The 19,824-nt window shown below is 47.1% G+C and overlaps 1 protein-coding gene across 4 annotated transcripts in view; it reads right to left on the bottom strand.

The window, feature by feature from the left end:
* LOC135211204 (uncharacterized) overlaps nucleotides 1-19,824 on the bottom strand; it is a 180,539-nt gene that overhangs the window by 96,968 nt on the left and 63,747 nt on the right. For 3 of the 4 annotated variants that reach the window (XM_064244434.1, XM_064244432.1, XM_064244433.1), the window contains exon 3: nucleotides 11,783-11,955. The exons of the other annotated variant lie outside the window; for it this stretch is intronic. In XM_064244434.1, the coding sequence (XP_064100504.1) occupies nucleotides 11,783-11,955 (173 nt within the window). The remainder of the gene's footprint in view (nucleotides 1-11,782; nucleotides 11,956-19,824) is intronic. 4 annotated transcript variants of the gene reach the window in all.

Here is a 19,824-nt window from a genome sequence, read left to right as displayed (position 1 = left end):
TTACTTTTAAGCATGCAATGTAACTCGTACGGCTTTGTGGTTACTAAGAGAAATGGCAGGAAGCATGTTCTATCCGAGGCTACGATCAGGCACGAACCCAACAAGCTTCTGGCTTCCTCAATCTGGGGTGCAGATCTCTTCCCAGCTTCGGCAGTAAACGAGGTTCAGAACGAGGCATCACGTTTTAATCAAAGCATCAGATTGCGTTGGGGCATTCCTTTCAAAAGGAAATTAGAGTCTTCTTCCTCCAGTTTTAGGGCTAGGAAGGGTCAAAGAAGGTACCAACCTTTACAAGTTCCGCAACAGCATCCTGTGCTACAAGCTGTTCTAATTCAGCAAGTTCCCCAACCTTCATCTTCTAAGGCTCAGCCTCGGCAACAGCATCAATTTGTCTTCCTTTCGCCGTCGGCTAGCCAACAAGTTCCCCCACTGTAGTATTCAGTGTCGCCTGCTGTTAACCTGGTCTATGAGAATTGGGTATTTCATCCTTTTACCAAGGTTGCTAGGGGTTGCAGGGCTAGAGGCCCCTTTCGTCAGCGTGGAGGAACTGGAGCCCAAGGGCGAGCTAGAGGTGCATGGTCAGGAAAGGAACCCGACCCTCATCATCTCAATGAAGTTCCTCAAATAGGAGGCAGGCTGTATCTCTTTTAACATCGTTGGGGGGTTCAGCAGCTGGGCAGAAAGCATAGTATCCATCTATCAGCATCCAACCCAAGGGTTGATGGATTACTCCAGGGATCTTCTCCAGAAGGGATCTTCTCCAGAAGGGAGCAGTCTCCAGGACAAAGAACTTGAAATTTCAGAGTTGTCTATTCAGTGTCCCAAAGAAAGGGACCGACCAAAGAAGGGTGATCTTAGACTTGTCCCGTTTAAAATGATATTGTTAAGATACAATGAAGTTTTATACATACTTACCTGGCAGACATATACTTAGCTATAGACTCCGTCGTCCCGACAGAATTCAAAACTCGCGGCACACGCTACAGGTAGGTCAGGTGATCTACCATTCCCGCCGCTGGGTGGCGGAATCCCGACCATTCCCGTTTTCTGAGCCAGATTTTCTCTTACACCTGTCTCCTGAGGGGAGGCTGGGTGGGCCCTTAATCGTATATATCTGCCAGGTAAGTATGTATAAAACTTAATTGTATCTTAACAATATCATTTTTATACATGCAACTTACCCGGCAGATATATACTTAGCTGATTGACACCCTTGGTGGAGGGTGAGAGACAGCTATATACATACAAAAAAAAAAAAAAAAAAATTAATAACGGGAAACAACAATTGTTGTAGGATATCAATCCTTGGTTCTTACCTGTTTGGGCCGAAGACTTCATGATTACTGTCATTTAGTCTGCATGCCTCAAGAGCTTCAGTGAGGTAAACAACCTATGACCGAACAGCCCTTCTGGATCATGTCAATGGGGGCTAGCCCGCTTATGCGACAGAACCTGCATGGATCGTACCAATGGGGCTTACCCACTTACATGGCAGAGCCTGACCTGTATCTTATCAATGGGGGCTAGCCCTCTTACATGACAGAGCTTTAGGCTTTACATAATGCACAACGAGGAGACCAAAAGTTAATCCCGACCACCTGACCTTCCTAACCATGTTAAATCTAGGAACTGAAAGGGGTTATTCCTATACCCTCTTCCAGTCAACCATAAAAACCAAACACCATAATGTTAAAATTACATAACCTAAACTAATTAGGATTAACCTCGGCTCCTCCTCCCAGCACTAAATCCGCGGAAACATACGCTCCCAGTGAAAAGCACTTCTCATAAGTAACTCTCACATCCCTTAGATAATGAGAGGCGAACACTGAGTTACACTTCCAATACGTGGACTCAATTAGAGTTTGAAGGGACCACGTTTTATGAAAAGCCATTGAGGTTGCTATGGCCCACTTACTTCGTGTGCTTTCACCCTGAGGAGTTTAAATTGTTCTTCACCACATTTAAGATGCGCTTCCTTAATAATGTCTTTAATGAAAAACGTAAGGGCGTTTTTTGATATTGGCCTTGTAGGATCCTTGACCGAACACCAAAGACTTTCCTGCGTACCTCCCAAAAGCGACTTTCTTTGTAAATAAAATTTTAGCGCTCTTACTGGACAAAGGGTCTTCTCCTGTTCTTCCCCCGTAAGAGAAGAGAGTGCTTTCACTTCGAAGCTTCTAGGCCACGGTTTTGATGGGTTTTCGTTCTTGGCTAAGAAGAGAGGCTTAAAAGAGCAAATTGCAGCCTCCTTCTTAAAACCCACTCTGCCCTCTAACGCTTGAAGCTCACTCACCCTTTTTGCCGTGGCTAAGGCGAACAGGAATAGAGACTTCCTTGTCAAATCTCTAAAAGAAGAATTATTGGCAGGTACGAATTTTTCAGACATAAGATAATGAAGCACTATATCCAAGTTCCAACTGGGATTTTTATTATTCTGACTTTTTGAGGTCTCGAAAGACCTAATAAGGTCATGTAGGTCCTTATTGTCCGACACATCCAGACCCCTATGCCTAAAAACCGAGGCCAGCATACTTCTATACCCCTTGATCGTAGATACAGCTAAGCCACACTTTCTTCTAAGGTAAAGAAGAAAATTTGCAATGTCGGTTATAGAGGTACTGGAAGAGGATACCTCATGCGTCCTGCACCATCTTCTAAACACCTCCCACTTCGACTGGTACACCCGTAACGTGGATGGTCTCCTGGCTCTTGCGATTGCCTTTGAAGCTTCTCGATAAAACCCCCTCGCTCTAACGAGTCCTTCGATAGTCTGAAGGCAGTCAGACTTAGAGCGGGGAGGTTTTTGTGATACCTGTCGAAGTGGGGTTGTTTGAGAAGATCGCTCCTTAGTGGGAGCGATCTGGGAAGATCCACTATCCACTCCCAGCAACTCTGTCACCCAATCTAGGGCTGGCCAAAAGGGGGCGATCAAAGTCAATTTCGTTCCCTCTGAGGAGGCGAACTTTCTTATTACTTCCCCTACCAGTTTGAAGGGGGGAAAAGCGTACCCGTCTATTCCCTTCCAATCCATGAGGAGGCCGTCTATCGCTATTGCTCTTGGATCTGCTATGGGGGAGCAATAATTCTCCAACCTCTTGTTCCAGTTGGTTGCGAACAAGTCTATGTTCGGCCTTCCCCATAACCCCCATAACTGATCGCACACTTGAGGGTTGAGAGTCCATTCGGTGGGGAGCACTTGGTTTCTTCTGCTTAGCAGATCCGCTCGAACATTTCTCTCTCCCTGAATAAATCTCGTTAGTAGAGAGATCTGTTTCTCTTGCGCCCAAAGCAACAACTCCCTCGCTGTCTCGTAAAGGGAGAATGAATGAGTTCCCCCTTGCTTCCTGATATATGCTAGGGCTGTCGTGTTGTCGGAATTGACCTGAATGATCGATCCTGAGATCTGTTTTTGAAAGTGCAAGAGAGCTAGGTGAATGGCTTTCAGTTCTTTTTTGTTTATGTGCCAGGACACCTGAGCTCCTTCCCAGGTTCCCGACACTTCTTCCGAATCCAACGTTGCTCCCCACCCTACGTCCGATGCGCCTGCAAACAACGCTCGGAGAGGGCTCTTTATGTGTAAGGATATTCCTTGACCGAGTTTCTTCGGGTCTAACCACCACTGAAGATCATGCTTGACCTTGTCCGTTATCCTGAATGATTCTTCGAGGTCCTGGGAACTTTGATCCCAGTTCTCCTTCAGATAATACTGAAGGGGTCTTAGGTGCAGTCTCCCTAGGGAAACGAACTGCTCCAACGAGGAAATGGTTCCCAGCAAACTCATCCACTCCCTCGCGGAGCAATGCTCTTTCCCTAGAAACACTGACACCTTTGTAAGGCAGCGTTCTATTCTCTCTGTTGATGGAGACGCTAGAAAACCCCGAGAATCCATCTGAATCCCCAGATAAACTATGTTCTGCTGGGGATCCAGCTGGGACTTCTCGAGGTTGACTAGGAGTCCCAATGACTGCGTCATCTTTAATGTTACCGAAAGGTCCTCCAGACACTGTTCCTTCGACTTTGCTCGTATTAGCCAGTCGTCCAAATACATCGAGATTCTGATCCCTTCTAAATGTAGCCAATGCGCCACATTCCTTAGGACACACGTGAAGACTTGCGGGGCCGTCAACAGTCCGAAGCAAAGCGCTCGAAATCGAAACACTCTTCCCTGTGACATGAATCTGAGGTATTTCCTTGATGCCGGATGAATTGGCACATGGAAATATGCATCTTGAAGGTCCAGGGATACCATCCAGTCCCCTGGACGAAGAGCAGAAAGTACAGAGGAAGAGGTCTCCATCGAGAACTTCTTCTTTATCACAAAGACTTTCAGCGCACTTACGTCCAAAACCGGCCTCCACCCGCCCGAGGCTTTTGGTACCAGGAATAGACGGTTGTAGAAACCTGGTGAATGGAGATCTTGAACCGGTTCTATTGCCCTCTTCTGCAACATAAGTTCTACTGTTTGCAGGAGAGCTTGACTTTGACAGGATCTTTGTATCTCGCTGTTAACTCCTTGGAGTTCTTGTTAAGGGAGGATATTCCCTGAAGGGGATGAGGTATCCTCTCTCGAGGATAGAGAGGGTCCAGCTGTCCGCCCCTCTCTTCGCCCAGACTCTGGCAAAGTTCGACAGTCTGGCGCCTACCGCTATCTGGAGGACTTCTTCTTCATTTTGCCTTCCCGGCAGGTCTCCTGGAAGGTCTTCCTCTGGTATCCGGTCTTCTACCTCTAAAAGGGGTTCTTGAGGAGGAAGAGGCTCCTCGAAAGGGCTGTTGAAGAGGTGCTTTATCCTTCTTTTGAAAAGGAACAGCAGGCTTGAACCTCTTTGCTGACTGTGTCAGTAGATCCTGTGTAGCTTTTCCAGCTAAGATTTTTGTGCTATATCCCTCACCGTGTCCTGTGGGAAAAGGTGGTTAGAAAGTGGCGAATATAGCAAGGCCGACCTCTGTAGAGGAGATACTGACTTGGACAAGAAAGAACCGTACACTGCTCTCTTTTTCAAAACTCCCGATCCAAAAAGGGCAGCCACTTCCACCGAACCGTCCATCACCGCTCTGTCCAGACAAGATAATACACTCGATAATTCGTCCATAGTGACAAATTCGGGATCTTGGGCTCTCTTTGCAAGGGCTCCCAAAGCCCAGTCCATAAAATTGAATACCTCGAGTGTCCTGAAGAGTCCCTTTAGTAGATGGTCCAGTTCACACATCCCCCAAGTAGCTTTTGCTGATAGTAGAGCGCGCCTCCTTGAAGAATCTACTAAGGAAGTGTAATCTGCGTCTGCCGATGAAGGCAGTCCTAAGCCCATAGGTTCCTGGGTATCGTACCATCTTCCAGGCTTACCCGTCAACTTTGAAGGAGGGCATGAAAAAACAGTCTTGCCCGCCTCTCTTTTATTCTTAAGCCATTCTCCAAAGCCTTTGAATGCTTTTTTCATAACTAGGGTGCTGGACGCATTTTTACAAATGAGGATGCTTTTGGAGACTTCGTGCTTGATAACAAAGATCCTGGAGAGGGCGGATCCGCTGGTTGAAGCTTATCCCCGAAATCCTGCAACAACAACAAGGACAATCTCTTATAATCAGAGACTACTACATCCACCGGTAATTCTTCATCCAAGACTTCTTCTAAGTCTCCGGCTGTAGGAGATCCTTTCGGAGAAGAGCGGTTCTTAGTAGTCGAGGGACTTCTGTCAAAAGAAGAAGAACGTCGCCCGTGTGACAAATCCTTGCTACTACAAGGCGCAATAGAGCTCGTAAACGCATGAGATCTCCTCTCAGGAACCTGTTTCCTACCAGGTGAAGGGCTCCTACTCTCAGAAGAACTCATAAAGTGCGAAGGGGTCTTACTCTGACCTAAGCTCCTACAAGGAGCCTGGCGCCTGCTCGACTCCTGATGCCTGCTCGACTCCTGGCGTCTGCTAGACTCCTGGCGCCTACCTGACTCCTGACGCCTGCTCGACTCCTAAAGCCTGCTTGATTCCTGGCGCCTGCTTGACTCCTGGCGCTTGTCGTGACTCTTGGTAGGCTCTTGACGCCTCTCACTAGACTCCTGGCGTCTGTTAGGCTCTATACGCCTGTTATATTCTTGGCGCCTACTAGGCTCTGTCAACTCTTGGCGTCTAAAAATATCCTGCTTCTTAGGCTCTTGACGCCTATCCTGATCCTCAGAAGAGGAGTCCGACTCCTGACTTCTCCTAAAAGACGTAGCTGATCGTTTGCTCTGCGAGCGGCTACCGCTGGGAACTTTCTTCCTATACACAGGAGAGGATCGCTTAAAGGGAGAACGAGAGTGTCTCTCCGGTGACGAGCGCCTGCTAGAGTGAGAAACCTCTCTCCTACCAGGAGAAGAAAACTTCGATCTCTTCACTGGAAGGGAGGAGTCTTTCCTTCGAGACGAATCCTTATGTAGAGCGCCTACCAAGGAGGATATTTGTTCCTGTAGATTAAGCAGGAAAAGCTTAGTCGGGTCTTGAGGCGCTGGAGACGGTCTTCTCGCCTTCTTACTAGTCGAAGGAAAATCCTCTGGAAAGCGCTCTGGGCTTGAATCAAAAGCGTCTCCTTTCGGCGCTACCCACGATCTCTTCAGAGGACGAGACTTCGAAGCAGAGCTCCATCCACGCCTAGACGAGGAGGAGTCCGACGCAGAAAAACACTCTTCCAGGATGACTTTTCTACGGCTATCCAAGGCAGCCTGGGTCGTTACTTCAGGATCTGCCAAGGGACCGCCTGATCATTGGGGATGCTCCACATCCTCCCTGCGGCTTTTGACATTCCTCCCTCCCCTGGTCCTGGGAGTTTTTTGGAAGCGGTCTAGGCCTAGGAGCAATGCGGAGCCGATCAGACGCCCCCTCCACTGCACTGGGGTCACTGTATTCACTGACACTCTTACCTTGTGTTCCATAGCTTTTAAGCTGCTCCTGAAGCTCCCTGATCGAGGATCTCATTTTTTCCATTTCTGAAAATGAATCCTTAGATTCAACAGAGGGAGAAGGGGCTGAGGTTATGGGAGAAACATCATCTAGCTTGTTAGCTTCTAATTCAGGCTCAAAAGAACAGGATCTACTCGAGCTTCTAGCTGAAGCTTTCCTAGCTCTATCCTTCTCTCTTTTCTTAATATAAGAAGCTAAATCCTTCCATCCTTGCTCCGTAAGCCCTTCACATTCAGCACAAGTTCTATCAAATGCACATTCAGAACCTCTACATTTACTACAAAGTGTATGAGGATCTACCTCTGCTTTAAACAACCTAGTTCTGCATTCTTCCCTTGCACAAACCCTAAACTTAGGTGTTACTTTAACTTCAGCCATCTTAATAGAAAAAACCAAATCCAAGTCCTAATCCAGTCCAAAATAAGCGTATGCCAATCCCGAGAATAAACAAGAGTACTTCACCAAATGAGTCCAACCAATTCTCGGCAAATGAGCAGAATTCCAATCAGGAGAGACCAAACAACAGTTGTTGCCGGCCTCAGTGACAGAGAAAATCTGGCTCAGAAAACGGGAATGGTCGGGATTCCGCCACCCAGCGGCGGGAATGGTAGATCACCTGACCTACCTGTAGCGTATGCCGCGAGTTTTGAATTCTGTCGGGACGACGGAGTCTATAGCTAAGTATATATCTGCCGGGTAAGTTGCATGTATAAAACTTGTACATTCCTTGCGACAAGTTCTAAATGCTGACCATCTCTCAGGTACGGGCCTTACTTCCCCGTGGGGGCGTCACCACCTCTATAGATCTTACAGACGCCTATTATCATGTCCCGATGGCTCGGCACTTCCATCCATTCCTGGGCTTCAAACTAGGGAAAGAAGCCTATTCCTTCAAGATGATGCCCTTCGAGCTGAATATAGCCCCAAGGGTTTTCACGAAACTGGCGGAGGTAGTGGTGCAGGAGCTAAGGTCTCAGGTTTTATTGGTGGTGGCGTACCTAAACAACTGGCTAATCTGGGAGATGGTCAAAGACAAGTATATGAAAGCCACGGACGAGGTCATATCTTTCCTGGAATATATAGGATTCAAGATCAACAGGACCAAGTCCCGATTGGCCCCAGAATCCAAGTTCCAGTGGCTAGGTATCCATTGGGGCTTGGATTCACACAATCTTTCCATTCCATAAGGGAAGGGGATGCCAAGGTAACAAGCCAATTCTTAAAATGCAAAAAGGCTTCGAGAAGGAATCAGGAGACGATCCTAGGCTCGCTCCAATTTGCCTCAGTCACAGACGTTCTGTTGAAAGCCAAGCTCAAGGACATCAATCGAGTTTGACGTTCAAAGGCCAATGCCAAGTGTCGCGACAAGTTCGGCCAGGTACCTCTGATTCCCAAGGAACGTCTACGTCCATGGGCAATGGCCGAAAACCTAGCCAAAGAGTTACAGTTGCAGTTCCCTCCCCCGTCCCTACTGTTGCATACAGTCGCATCACTGTCAGGTTGGGGAGGTTATTCACAGCACGACAAGGTTCAGGGAACTTGGTCACCTCAGTTCCAAAAGCTTCACATCAACATCCTGGAAGCTATGGCAGTGTTTCTGACCTTAAAGAAGCTCCGTCCTCCGGAGGAGACTCGTATCAGATTGGCTCTCGACAGTGCGGTAGTGATACACGCTATAAACAGAGGTGGTTCAAAGTCAAGTCATGTGAACCACATGGTGATAGCAATTTTTTCTCTAGCTGACAAGAACACCTGGCATCTATCGGCTACCCATCTGGCAGGAGTCCACAATGTAGTAGCAGACGCACTGTCCCGGTCAGTCCCCCTGGAGTCAGAATGGTCACTGGACCAGGAATCCTTCAAGAGGGTTTGTAGGAGAGTACCGGGTCTGAAAGTAGATATGTTCGCTACAGGGGCAAACCACAAGCTGCCTTGTTACGTAGCCCCAAATATGGACCCTCTAGCATACGCTACGGACGCCCTGAGTATAGGTTGGAACCAGTGGAGGGAGGTTTATTTATTCCCTCCAGTGAACCTTCTCCTGAAGGTGCTGCACAAGTTGAAATCCTTCAAAGGTCAGGTGGCTCTCATAGCTCCTTACTGGCCCAAGAACAATTGGTTTCCCCTTCTCCTGGAACTAGGTCTTCGTCCTCACCCTCTCCCGGACTTGAGGCTGTCGCAACAAGTTCAAACGGTGACTGTGTTAGATTCCTCAGGTCTTCACAAAACCCTATCTTTATGGATTTCATGAAGTTTGCAGGTAGGAGGGTAGGGGACATTGATCCACAGAACATTTTGTTCTTGGAGTCAGACAAAAGGGAATCTACACTTTGCCAGTATGATTCAGCAGTTAAACAATTGCCTACATTTCTCAGGGAATCAAATGTCAAAGTAATGACAATGAACGTGGCTATAACATTCTTCAGGACTTTATTCGAACAAGGCTTGGCAGTTGCCACAATAACAACCACTAAGTCAGCTCTGAAAAAGATTTTTCTTCTCGGGTTTGGTATAAATCTATCTGAGTCTTATTTTACCTCAATCCCAAGGGCTTGTGCACGCCTGCGGCTCATTCACAGGCCGTCGTCAGTGTCATGGTTTCTTAACGATGTTCTCAGGTTAGACTCTAAAACAGACAACTTCAAATGTGATTGCCAAACCCTTTTGCGTAAGGCACTGTTTTTATTAAGTCTGGCTTCAGGTGCCAGAACATCGGAGATGTCATCTTTATCTAGTGGCCAAGGGCATATAGAATTCCTTTCCTCGGGTGACGTGTTGCTTTCACCAAATAAATATTTTATGGCTAAGAATAAGAACCCTTTGGTAAGGTGATCCCCATGGAAGGTTGTTCCGGTTCCGCAACATCCATCTTTATGTCCTGTTAAAACTCCTAAGGACTATTTATCTAGAACATCTACCTTTTCCGAAGGCCCCCCTCCCCCCCTTTTCATGTGGGGCGGTGGTGGTACCATATCTCTAAAGGGCATTACGCAGCAGTTTTTGTATTTTACCAAGAAAGTCAGCCCAGGGTCCTTTCCCAAAGCGCGTGGTATTCGGGCTATAACAACTTCTGTAAATTTCTTCAAATATATGAACTTTGATGATCTGAAGAAGTATACTGGTTGGAAGTCGCACTGGGTTTTCCAAAGCATTACCTTAAGTCTTTGGATGATCTTAAATATCATGCAATAGCTGTAGGGAGGTCAGTGTCTCCTGCTACAACATCAATATAGTACTGTCCTTGTGTCATATGAATATTTTCCATTATGCCAGCATTATTAACATTCTACCTACCGCAGCAAATTTCTTTGTTATTTGACTTGGTGTATGGTGTTAATTTATACAATTTAATATTCTATTTCATTTCAGAATGATGTAGCTTGGTGTTTCTCTGGTACAATTTCACGGGAGCGACACGGCTGAGCCCAGAAAAGGGATTTCCCCCCCCTTGCAGTGCACCAAGCTTCATTGCTATCGATAAGTATGACGTCACAGACGCCTTCAACGGGGTAGCTAGGTGTGACCTATGGGTCGGCTCCCCGTATTTAGGGTCTTTTGATGAGGAAAAGGCTAATTGGAGAGGTTGCTGTGGTAGTGTTTAACACTCGCCCCAGTTTTATACCGACACCTTTTATATAGGTGAGCGAGTCAGAAGCTTCTGACATGTCCAATTTAGCAGTTCTCTGGTATTATAGCAATATTTTACAAGAAATAGTGCTAAAGCAGACATATTTCACTGGGCGACACGGCTTCCTCGCCCAGAAATAGATTTTTCCTACGTCAAAATCCCTTTTTTAGCCTGGCTCTTAAGGATTAAATGGTTGCTGAGAATTTCAATGAACTCCAAAAGTCTCTCAATAAAGTATTTTAAAGAGTGTTATTATATTCCAGACTTGAGTTAGAAAAGTGCAGGTAGTCTGTCCTATCTTCAAAATGTCACTTTCTGTTACTCCATTTTTGTCAACATGGGGGTTACAAGAAGCACCATGCCTTAAACCAAGTAAGAGTAGAACAAGGTGCTGTTAACCATGCTTCTCTCAAGGTGGATGAGTGTTTGTTGTTGGCCACCAAGTTGTCTAATGTCTTCTTAAGTATTGAAGAACACCACCTCCTCCTGGTTAAAACCTAAAAGAGTATGATGACTTTTTTATTTTTTTTTAAGTTACAAGCATCCTAGATTAAAGTTGGGGGTCATGATATTAAGACTATTTCCATATCTAATTTTTAAATAAAACAAAGATGCTTATTCTTCACAAATGTTGTTTCCTGATGTTCTCCATTTACATTTGTTTGTTTTTATCAGGAAAAATTTACTCCTCAAACAACATTAGCAAAAATTACTAGATAAACAATGATTACTGTAGGCCAATTTCCATCAACTTGTTAGATGGTGGTGGTGGTGGTTTCCTTCTCTTTCTTAAAGCAAGTTCCTTTCCTTGAGCAATGTATCACTGGGCATGCTGATACTAATGCTTTGTCAATACAGAACAGAAATATTTTATTTTGATCGGGCCTGTCTGCAAACTTTGACCCTCATGGATACATGTCTGGCAGGGTGAGATGTTCTTCTTTGGAAGCATATCTAAGAGGGTGCTGCAAACTGCAGTACAGGCAATTTTAAACAGATGGGCTTGTATTAAAAAATCTAATTTCATGTATCCAGAATTTACTCGCATACGCCATGTGTAAAGTCCTAATGATGCTGTAAAGTTAATTCAATACACAAACTACGACAAAATTGTTCTTCACAGAAGTTAAGGAAACTAAAATGTGACCAAAAAGACTTTTTCTTGTCAGTTTTGAACAGTTCTTATTCTCAATAATGATTAATGATTCCTGTAAATGCTTACCTTATCAACAGTATGATAATTCAAAGATACACAGTATCGTAAAGTATGCAAACACTGCTGCATGCGCAAGATTCGAGAATCAATCTCCTCCATCTCAGCTTGTTTTTCACTGGCAGCACTACTCAGGACTCTATCGACAACCTTAATGACACGCTCTCTCAGTTCATCTTGTGCTGATGGCATTAGAATATACAGTAAGTTTTATCTGTACACATTGAATGGCTTGTGTCACATGACGTATTCAAATACGTATTCAAAAGTATTCAAATATTAATGCAGAGAATCACAGATTAACATAAAACTGGAATACAGAATAAAGAATTTTTTTCTCAAAACACAAACATTATTTTTCAGATACAAACCATTGCTTTGTTACTGCCTATACCTTTGACACTTCACTGGGTAGACCAACAGAAAATTTATGTATAAAGATATCACTTGTGTTCCTGGAAGTATGAAGTCAGCTCCTCAAAGGGGATATATTTAGTATGTACCCCTAATACTTATTCATGATGATCAAAGGCATACAGCAGTATGCAGGGTGACATCAAAAGTTTAGAGATGTATATATGCATAGAAAAGGGGAAGAAGGCTAAAAGGCAATCAGTGAGAATTAAGAAGAGCTGGGAGGAATGGAACCAGAATCTCAACTCAGCAAAGGCAAAAGAAGACCATATTCCGGGCAGCAAGGTGGCTGAGGAAAGATGGAAAAGATGCAAAAAGGGACAAGTACATAAAAGCTGAAAATGATATTGTTATGATACAATGAAGTTTGTTCATACTTACCTGGCAGATATATATATAGCTGTATTCTCTGAAGTCCGACAGAATTTCAAAACTTACGACACACATAATGGGAGTCAGGTGGTTAGTACCCATTCCCGCCGCTGGGAGGCGGGTATCAGGAACCATTCCCATTTTCTATTCAGATTTTCTATTCCCACTGTCTCCTGAGGGGAGGTGGGTGGGCACTTTGATTATATATATCTGCCAGGTAAGTATGAACAAACTTCATTGTATCATAACAATATCATTTTGTTCATGAAGCTTACCTGTCAGATATATATATAGCTGAATCCCACCTTTGGGGGTGGGGAGAGACAGAATAGGATTTTAGGAAACATATACATATACATGCAGATGATTGACATCTTGGTTCCTTACCTGTTAGCATAGCTGACTTCATGATTACTGTCACCCAAGTCTGCTTCTGCTTTACTAGAGTCTCCAGCAAGGTAGTGACCTATGTAGCTGGTGAGTTCTAGATGATCTGTCAACGGGGGCGTGACCGCAATGCGACTAGACCATTTGACCATACTATGAGGGCAACGAAGCAAAAACCCACCACCTGACCTAGCCTATCAAAAGTTAAATCCCACACACCTAGGCTAAAGGAAGGGAAGTCCGCCTTAGGCGGTTGACCCTACAACCATAAACAATACAATAATTAAAAGCTCACCTAACCATTCTCTATAGGAAAGGATGAGTGCTACTTCCTGCCCCCAAAATAGTGTCTGCGACGACGTATGGCCCTAGCGAATAGCAGTTCTCGTATGTCGTCTTCACCTCCCGCAGGTAGTGTGAAGCGAACACCGAGTTGCTACGCCAAAAGGTGGCACTCAAAATGTCACTGAGTGCCATGTTCTTTTGGAAGGCTACAGAGGTAGAGATAGCCCTCACTTCGTGAGCGTTCACTTTCAACAGCTTCATGTCACTGTCACTACAAGATGAATGTGCTTCCTTGATGGTGTCCCTCAAGAAGAATGCCAGAGCATTCTTAGACATTGGCAGGTCTGGTCTCTTGACCGAACACCACAAGTTACTAGAAGGACCTCTACATTCCTTCGTTCTCCGCAAGTAGAATTTGAGAGCCCTGACAGGCCACAGGACTCTCTCTGGTTCCCGACCAATGATTTCAGCCAAACCCTTAATTTCAAAAGTCTTGGGCCAAGGGTTGGACGGATTCTCGTTCTTTGCCAAAAACGTCGGGCTCAAAGAACCAACGGCATTATGCCCCTTAAAACCAACGTGCTTGCTCATAGCTTGAATTTCGCTAACTCTCTTCGCCGTCGCCAGAGCAGTTAGGAAAACAGTCTTTCTAGTCACGTCTCTTAGTGACACAGTGTGAAGCGGTTCAAAACGACTGGACATGAGGAACTTTAGAACCATGTCCAAGTTCCATGCCGGCAACTTAGGTTGAGGCACCTTCGTGTTCTCGAATGATCTTACGAGATCATGAAGGTCTTTGTCGTTTGCCAAGTCCAGGCCTCTGTGTTGAAAGACTACAGACAGCACACTTCTGTAGCCTTTGATCGTCGGGACTGCCAGCTTCAAGTCCTTCCTCAGGTAAAGTAGGAAGTCAGTGATTTGGTTCACAGAGGTCATGGTGGAGGAAATGCCCTTCTTCTTGCACCAACTCCTGAAAGCGGCCCACTTCGATTGGTACACTGCAAGAGAGGAAGCTCTCCTTGCATTGGCAATAGCTCTTGCCACAGGTCTTGAAAAGCCTCTCGCTCTGGCCAGCTTTTGGATAGTCTGAACGCAGTCAGACTTAGAGCGGGGAGGTTTTTGTGGTACCTCTCAAAGTAGGGCTGTCTGAGTAGATCTATCCTTGACGGAAGCGTCCTCGGGAAGTCTACTGCGAAGGACATGACCTCTGTGAACCAGTCTGTCGCAGGCCAGAATGGGGCGACCAGCGTCATCCTCGTCCCTTCCGAAGCTCCAAACTTTCTTAGAACTTCCCCTAGGATCTTGAACGGGGGAAAGGCGTAAAGATCCAGCCCCGTCCAGTCCCAAAGAAGGGTATCTATCGCCACTGCTCCTGGATCCAGAACCAGGGAGCAGTAAAGTGGAAGTCTCCTTCGTCCTCGACGTCGCGAAGATGTCTACGAGAGGACTTCCCCACAAACTCCACAGCTCCTGGCATACATCTTGGTGAAGGGTCCATTCAGTCGGCAGCAGTTGACCTGCCGATTGAGGAGGTCTGCACGGACGTTCTCGATACCTGCGACGAACCTCGTAAGGATCGTGACGTTCCGTGCTTTCGCCCACAACAAGATCTCCTTCGCTAGAGTGAACAGGGACCGAGAGTGTGTTCCTCCCTGCTTCTTGATGTACGCCAGAGCTGTGGTGTTGTCCGAGTTGATTTGTACTATCCGACGAGAGACTTTGTCTTGGAAGAACTGGAGCGCTAAATGGATGGCTGCCAGCTCTTTGAGGTTTATGTGCCAAGACACCTGTTCCCCTCTCCAGGTGCCTGACACTTCTTCCCCCCCTAGTGTTGCTCCCCACCCCGTGGTAGACGCGTCGGAGAACAACACTAGGTCGGGGCTCTGAAGCTTGAGGGAAAATCCCTCTAACAGCTTCACAGGATCGAGCCACCACCTTAGGTGACCTTTTACCTCTTCCGAGATCTTCAAAATCATCTCTAGATTGTCCTTGTCTTTCCAGTTGTCCGTCAGGAAAAACTGAAGAGGTCTGAGGTGCAGTCTCCCCAGGGAAACAAACTTCTCCAGCGAGGAAATGGTCCCCAGCAGACTTATCCATTCCCTCACCGAGCATGATTCTTTCCCTAGAAAGGCTGACACTTTGCTTAAGCCTTGCTGCTGACATCCCTGGGACAGAAAAGCTCGAAAAGCCACTGAATCCATCTGAATCCCCAGATACACGATGGACTGCGATGGGGTCAGATGTGACTTTTCGAAATTCACCAGAAGTCCCAGGGACTTCCCTAACGTTAAAGTAGTGTGCAGGTCCTCCAGACACCGGGCTTCCGAAGAGGCTCGAATGAGCCAGTCGTCTAGGTAAAGAGAGATCCTGACGTTTGACAGATGAAGCCACCTCGCCACGTTCTTCATTAAAATGGTGAAGACCATCGGGGCCGTGCTCAACCCGAAGCAAAGAGCCCTGAATTGGAATACCTTCCCTTTCAGGACAAACCGCAGGTACTTCATCGACTGGGGATGGATCAGGACGTGAAAATAGGCGTCCTGAAGATCTAATGACACCATCCAATCGTCCGGTCTTTAACCCCCAAGAACTGACTGAGGCGTCTCCATCTTGAACCTCTGTTTCTCCACAAAGAGGTTCAGACTGCTTACGTCTAACACCGGTCGCCAACCTCCCGACTGTTTCGGCACCAGGAGCAATCTGTTGTAAAAGCCCAGGGATTCTAGGTCCAAGACCTGTTCTGCTGCTCTCTTTTCGAGCATATCGTAAAGAATCTGTTGCTTCTCCCGATGGTAAGAGGGCGACAGATCCCTGGGTGTTGTGCACAGCGGGGGCGGCTTCAGGAAAGGGATCTTGTAACCTTTCTCGATGACGTTGAGCGACCAGCTGTCCGCATCTCTCTCTCTCCAGGCTTCCGTAAATAAACGAAGCCTGGCTCCTACCGGTGACTGAAGGACTGCGTTTTCATTTCTTGCCCCTGAGCTTCGAAGGGGCTCTGCCTATGGGAAGGCCTCTTCCTTGAGGAGACGGTCTCGAGGGGGCTCCACCTCGTAAGGGCTTCTGCTTCTTTGAAGCTTGTACTCCCGAAGACGTCGAAGGGACTGCAGGACGTCGAGAAGATTGAGCAAGCAGGTCCTGTGTCGCCTTCTCTTGCAAGCTGATGGCAAGATCTTTGACCATAGCCTAGGGAAAGAGATGGCTCGAAAGAGGGGCAAACAACAATTCCGCCCTCTGCGAGGGAGAAACAGACTTCACCGTAAAGTTACAAAACAGCGCTCTCTTTTTCAAGAGCCCTGTGCAAAAGTGCGAAGCCAGCTCCTCCGAACCATCCCTGACGGCCTTGTCCATACACACCATGACGCTGGACAGCTCCCCAAGGCTAATCGAGTCCAGACTACGCGACTGGGTATCCAGTACCCCCAAGCACCAGTCCAAGAAATTAAACACCTCTAAAGTACGAAAGAGGCCCTTCAGATGGTGGTCTAATTCCGAAGGTGTCCATGTCACTTTCGCGGATGAGAGAAGCGACCTCCTCGGTGCATCCACCAGGCTGGCGAAGTCCCCCTGAGCAGAAGAGGGAACTCTCAGTCCGACGTCCTCTCCTGTCTCGTACCAAATACCTGCCTTGCCGCTAAGTCTTGACAAAGGTAGGGCAAAAGATGTCTTCCCTTGAGCTTTCCTTGACTCCATCCAATCATGGACCTTCCGAAAAGCTCTCTTGGTTAAAAGAAAAGTCTTCATCTTAACAAAACCCGGGGTCTTGCTGGCTTTCGAAGACGATAACTGAGAAGGCGGAGAGCGAGGAGCAGAGGGTTGGAAAATATCCCCAAACGAGGCACGGAGAAGGCGGGCCATGACCTGGTAATCAGACGACGCTGATGTTGCAGGTTGATCTTCGTTAGCTTCCTCTGAAGAGCTGCTCACCTCACCCTCTTCTGCAGGCAAGGTAGACGGGACCACCGAAGGAAGAGGTAACAGGCCTTTAGGGCCAAGTCTCAAACAAAAGCGCTGCTGAGAAGACGAAGGCAAAGCACCAGAGTGAGCGTCTTCCAAAAACGCTACAGCAGGTTCCGGAACCGAAGTAAAAGCTTCCTGAAGCGAAGAGACATGACGCGCCTCCTGTAGGTGGCTAGCGTCTTGAGGGGCGTCAGAAAGAACGTCCGAGCATCGGCGAGCGTCCATGTCAGCGTCCGCCCGAGCGTCCATACAAGCGTCCAACAAAGCGTCATGCCTACCGTCCTGACAAGCGTCACGATGGGCGTCCATATGAGCGGCCCATGACGTAGCCGAATGAAAAGAATCCATCTTAGCAGCTTGCGGGGCGTCATGCTTGGCAGCAAGAGAAGCGTCCTTCAGGTAAGGGCGAGAGACGTCTTGGCAAGCTACTCGACTGCGCGAAGCAGCTTGCACGGAGGCAAGCTTAGCAGGAAGAGCAACATCCTGCTTTGCAGCTGAGCGAACGTCGTGTTCTGTATACGAAGCGTCACGCAGCGAAGAGAGGGGAGCGTCCTTAGGAGCAGGAAAACAGTCCTTGCTCCGAAAGCGACGATGTTGCTCCCTCTCGACGGAAGAGCGTTTAGAAAGACGTTCCTCGCGCCCTCTAGATAACCGCTGGGGAGCCGCACAAAATCTAGAGGGCGACGAAACAGGAGAAAGAGACGAGCGAGGAGAAGGCGAGGGAGACTGTCTGGTCCTCTTAATAGGCAGTCTGTCATCCTTCCTCCTCCGACGAGGTTCTGCCTCTCTCTTGGACAGCAACGAAGCAAGCTGTTGCTGCATAGAGCGGATGATCTTCTCGGTCGGAGAAGACTCCCTCTCAGGAGAAGGGCTGATCCTGTGAGAAGATGAGGGGCAAGGGACGCCTTCTTCCTTCTCACAGGAACCGCCACCGTACGATCCCTGGAGCGACTGGGGCGCTCGAAGGCGTCATCATCGGATGACATCCTGGTCCTCTTCTGCGGCGGGAAGGCAGCGAAACTATCCGGGGAGGACCGCAGATCAGCAGAAGTGAAAGGACGTAAAGCGTCCTGCTCTCTAAAGCTCCTCTTCAACGGGAGAGAGTCCGACCGAGAGCTCCACCCCTTGCGCGGGGAGGACGCCTTGGAGGACGAGAAGCACTCCTTAAGGAGACGCGCACAAGCACGCTCCTTGGCAGCCTGGGAAGCGTTAACAGGTACTGCCGAAGGGACGCCAGATCGGTGGGGGTTCCCCGTAACCCTCCTTCGGCTTTCGACTTGCCCTCTCTCTGAATCCTGGGAGTCCGGCAGAGGTCCAGGCCTAGAGGCGTTATAGGGCCGATCTGACGCCCCCTCCACAACACTAGGGGCACTACCACTGCACTTCACTGCACTATGATCACTTTTACCTTCCAAGGCGAGCACTTTAGATTCACAGAAAGGGCATTACCCTCCACAGACACCATTTCAGGGCCCGAAGGCGACACTACAGGGTTAGGAGTTGCAAATGCTACTGGAGGGTTAACAGGAGAGACATTACTGCCCTGACATCTACTGTCTGACATACTTCTGGAGGAAGACCTCCTGATCCTATCACGCTCTAACTTGCGCACATAGGATTCATACACCTTCCAACCCGAATCAGACAGACTTTCACACTCCTTACAACGCTCATCAAACATACACAAATGTCCCCTACAATTCTTGCATACTGTGTGGGGGTCTACCGAAGCTTTTGGTAGCCTCACCTTACATTCATCCTTACAACATACTCTGGCGCTAGCCAAACTAGACCCAGACATCTTAGTTTAAGGAAAAATCAAGCCAATATCCATAAACAGTCCACAAATAACGTGTGCCTAGCTACAGATCCAAATTCAAAAACCAAAAGTCAATCAGGGTACTTAAGTAGCCGAGAAGTTTTCAAAATCCTAAGACGGAGGTACTGAAAACAGGTGTTGACAGTACCGGCGACAGAGAAAATCTGAATAGAAAATGGGGATGGTTCCTGATACCCGCCTCCCAGCGGCGGGAATGGGTACTAACCACCTGACTCCCACTACGTGTGTCATAAGTTTTGAAATTCTGTCGGACTTCGGAGAATACAGCTATATATATATCTGACAGGTAAGCTTCATGAACAAAATGGAGATTAAACTGTAGGTTGAAATTAAAGACTTTGGAACAATGGAAGCAACAGAGTATTCTGAAAACCTTCCAAATAAAGCAAATGAACTTAAACTGGATAACTTTGGCATAATAAAGGAACCCATAAGAACCTTAACATTTTAAGTGGTTAAAATGCCATAGGAAAGTGATAACAAGTGACTTAATAAAGTCACCAGGGGTGCCAGTCATCCTAGAGCTTACTAGAATACTATATTAAAACCTGACATAGGAAGAGACAGGGCCAGAAGAATGGGGAAAATTTCTTACAAAACTGCTGAACAAAAGAGGGGATGCAAACCAATGTGGAAATTATACAAACAATGAGAAAAATTGTTACATTCAATAGCTGTCACACCAACTATAATGAGGCAACTACATGAAAAATCATACAAAGAAGAAGAGATTAAAATACTTTTTTATTGCAGTGTCTTACTGAACAATTATACAGCTGTAGGTTCCCTACAAATG

The sequence above is a fragment of the Macrobrachium nipponense genome, chromosome 4 (genome assembly GCF_015104395.2).
Source record: "Macrobrachium nipponense isolate FS-2020 chromosome 4, ASM1510439v2, whole genome shotgun sequence".
NCBI classification, from domain to species: domain Eukaryota; kingdom Metazoa; phylum Arthropoda; class Malacostraca; order Decapoda; family Palaemonidae; genus Macrobrachium; species Macrobrachium nipponense.
The sequence above is the reverse complement of the archived record's forward strand: the minus strand, read 5'-3'. Positions and strand labels throughout refer to the sequence as shown.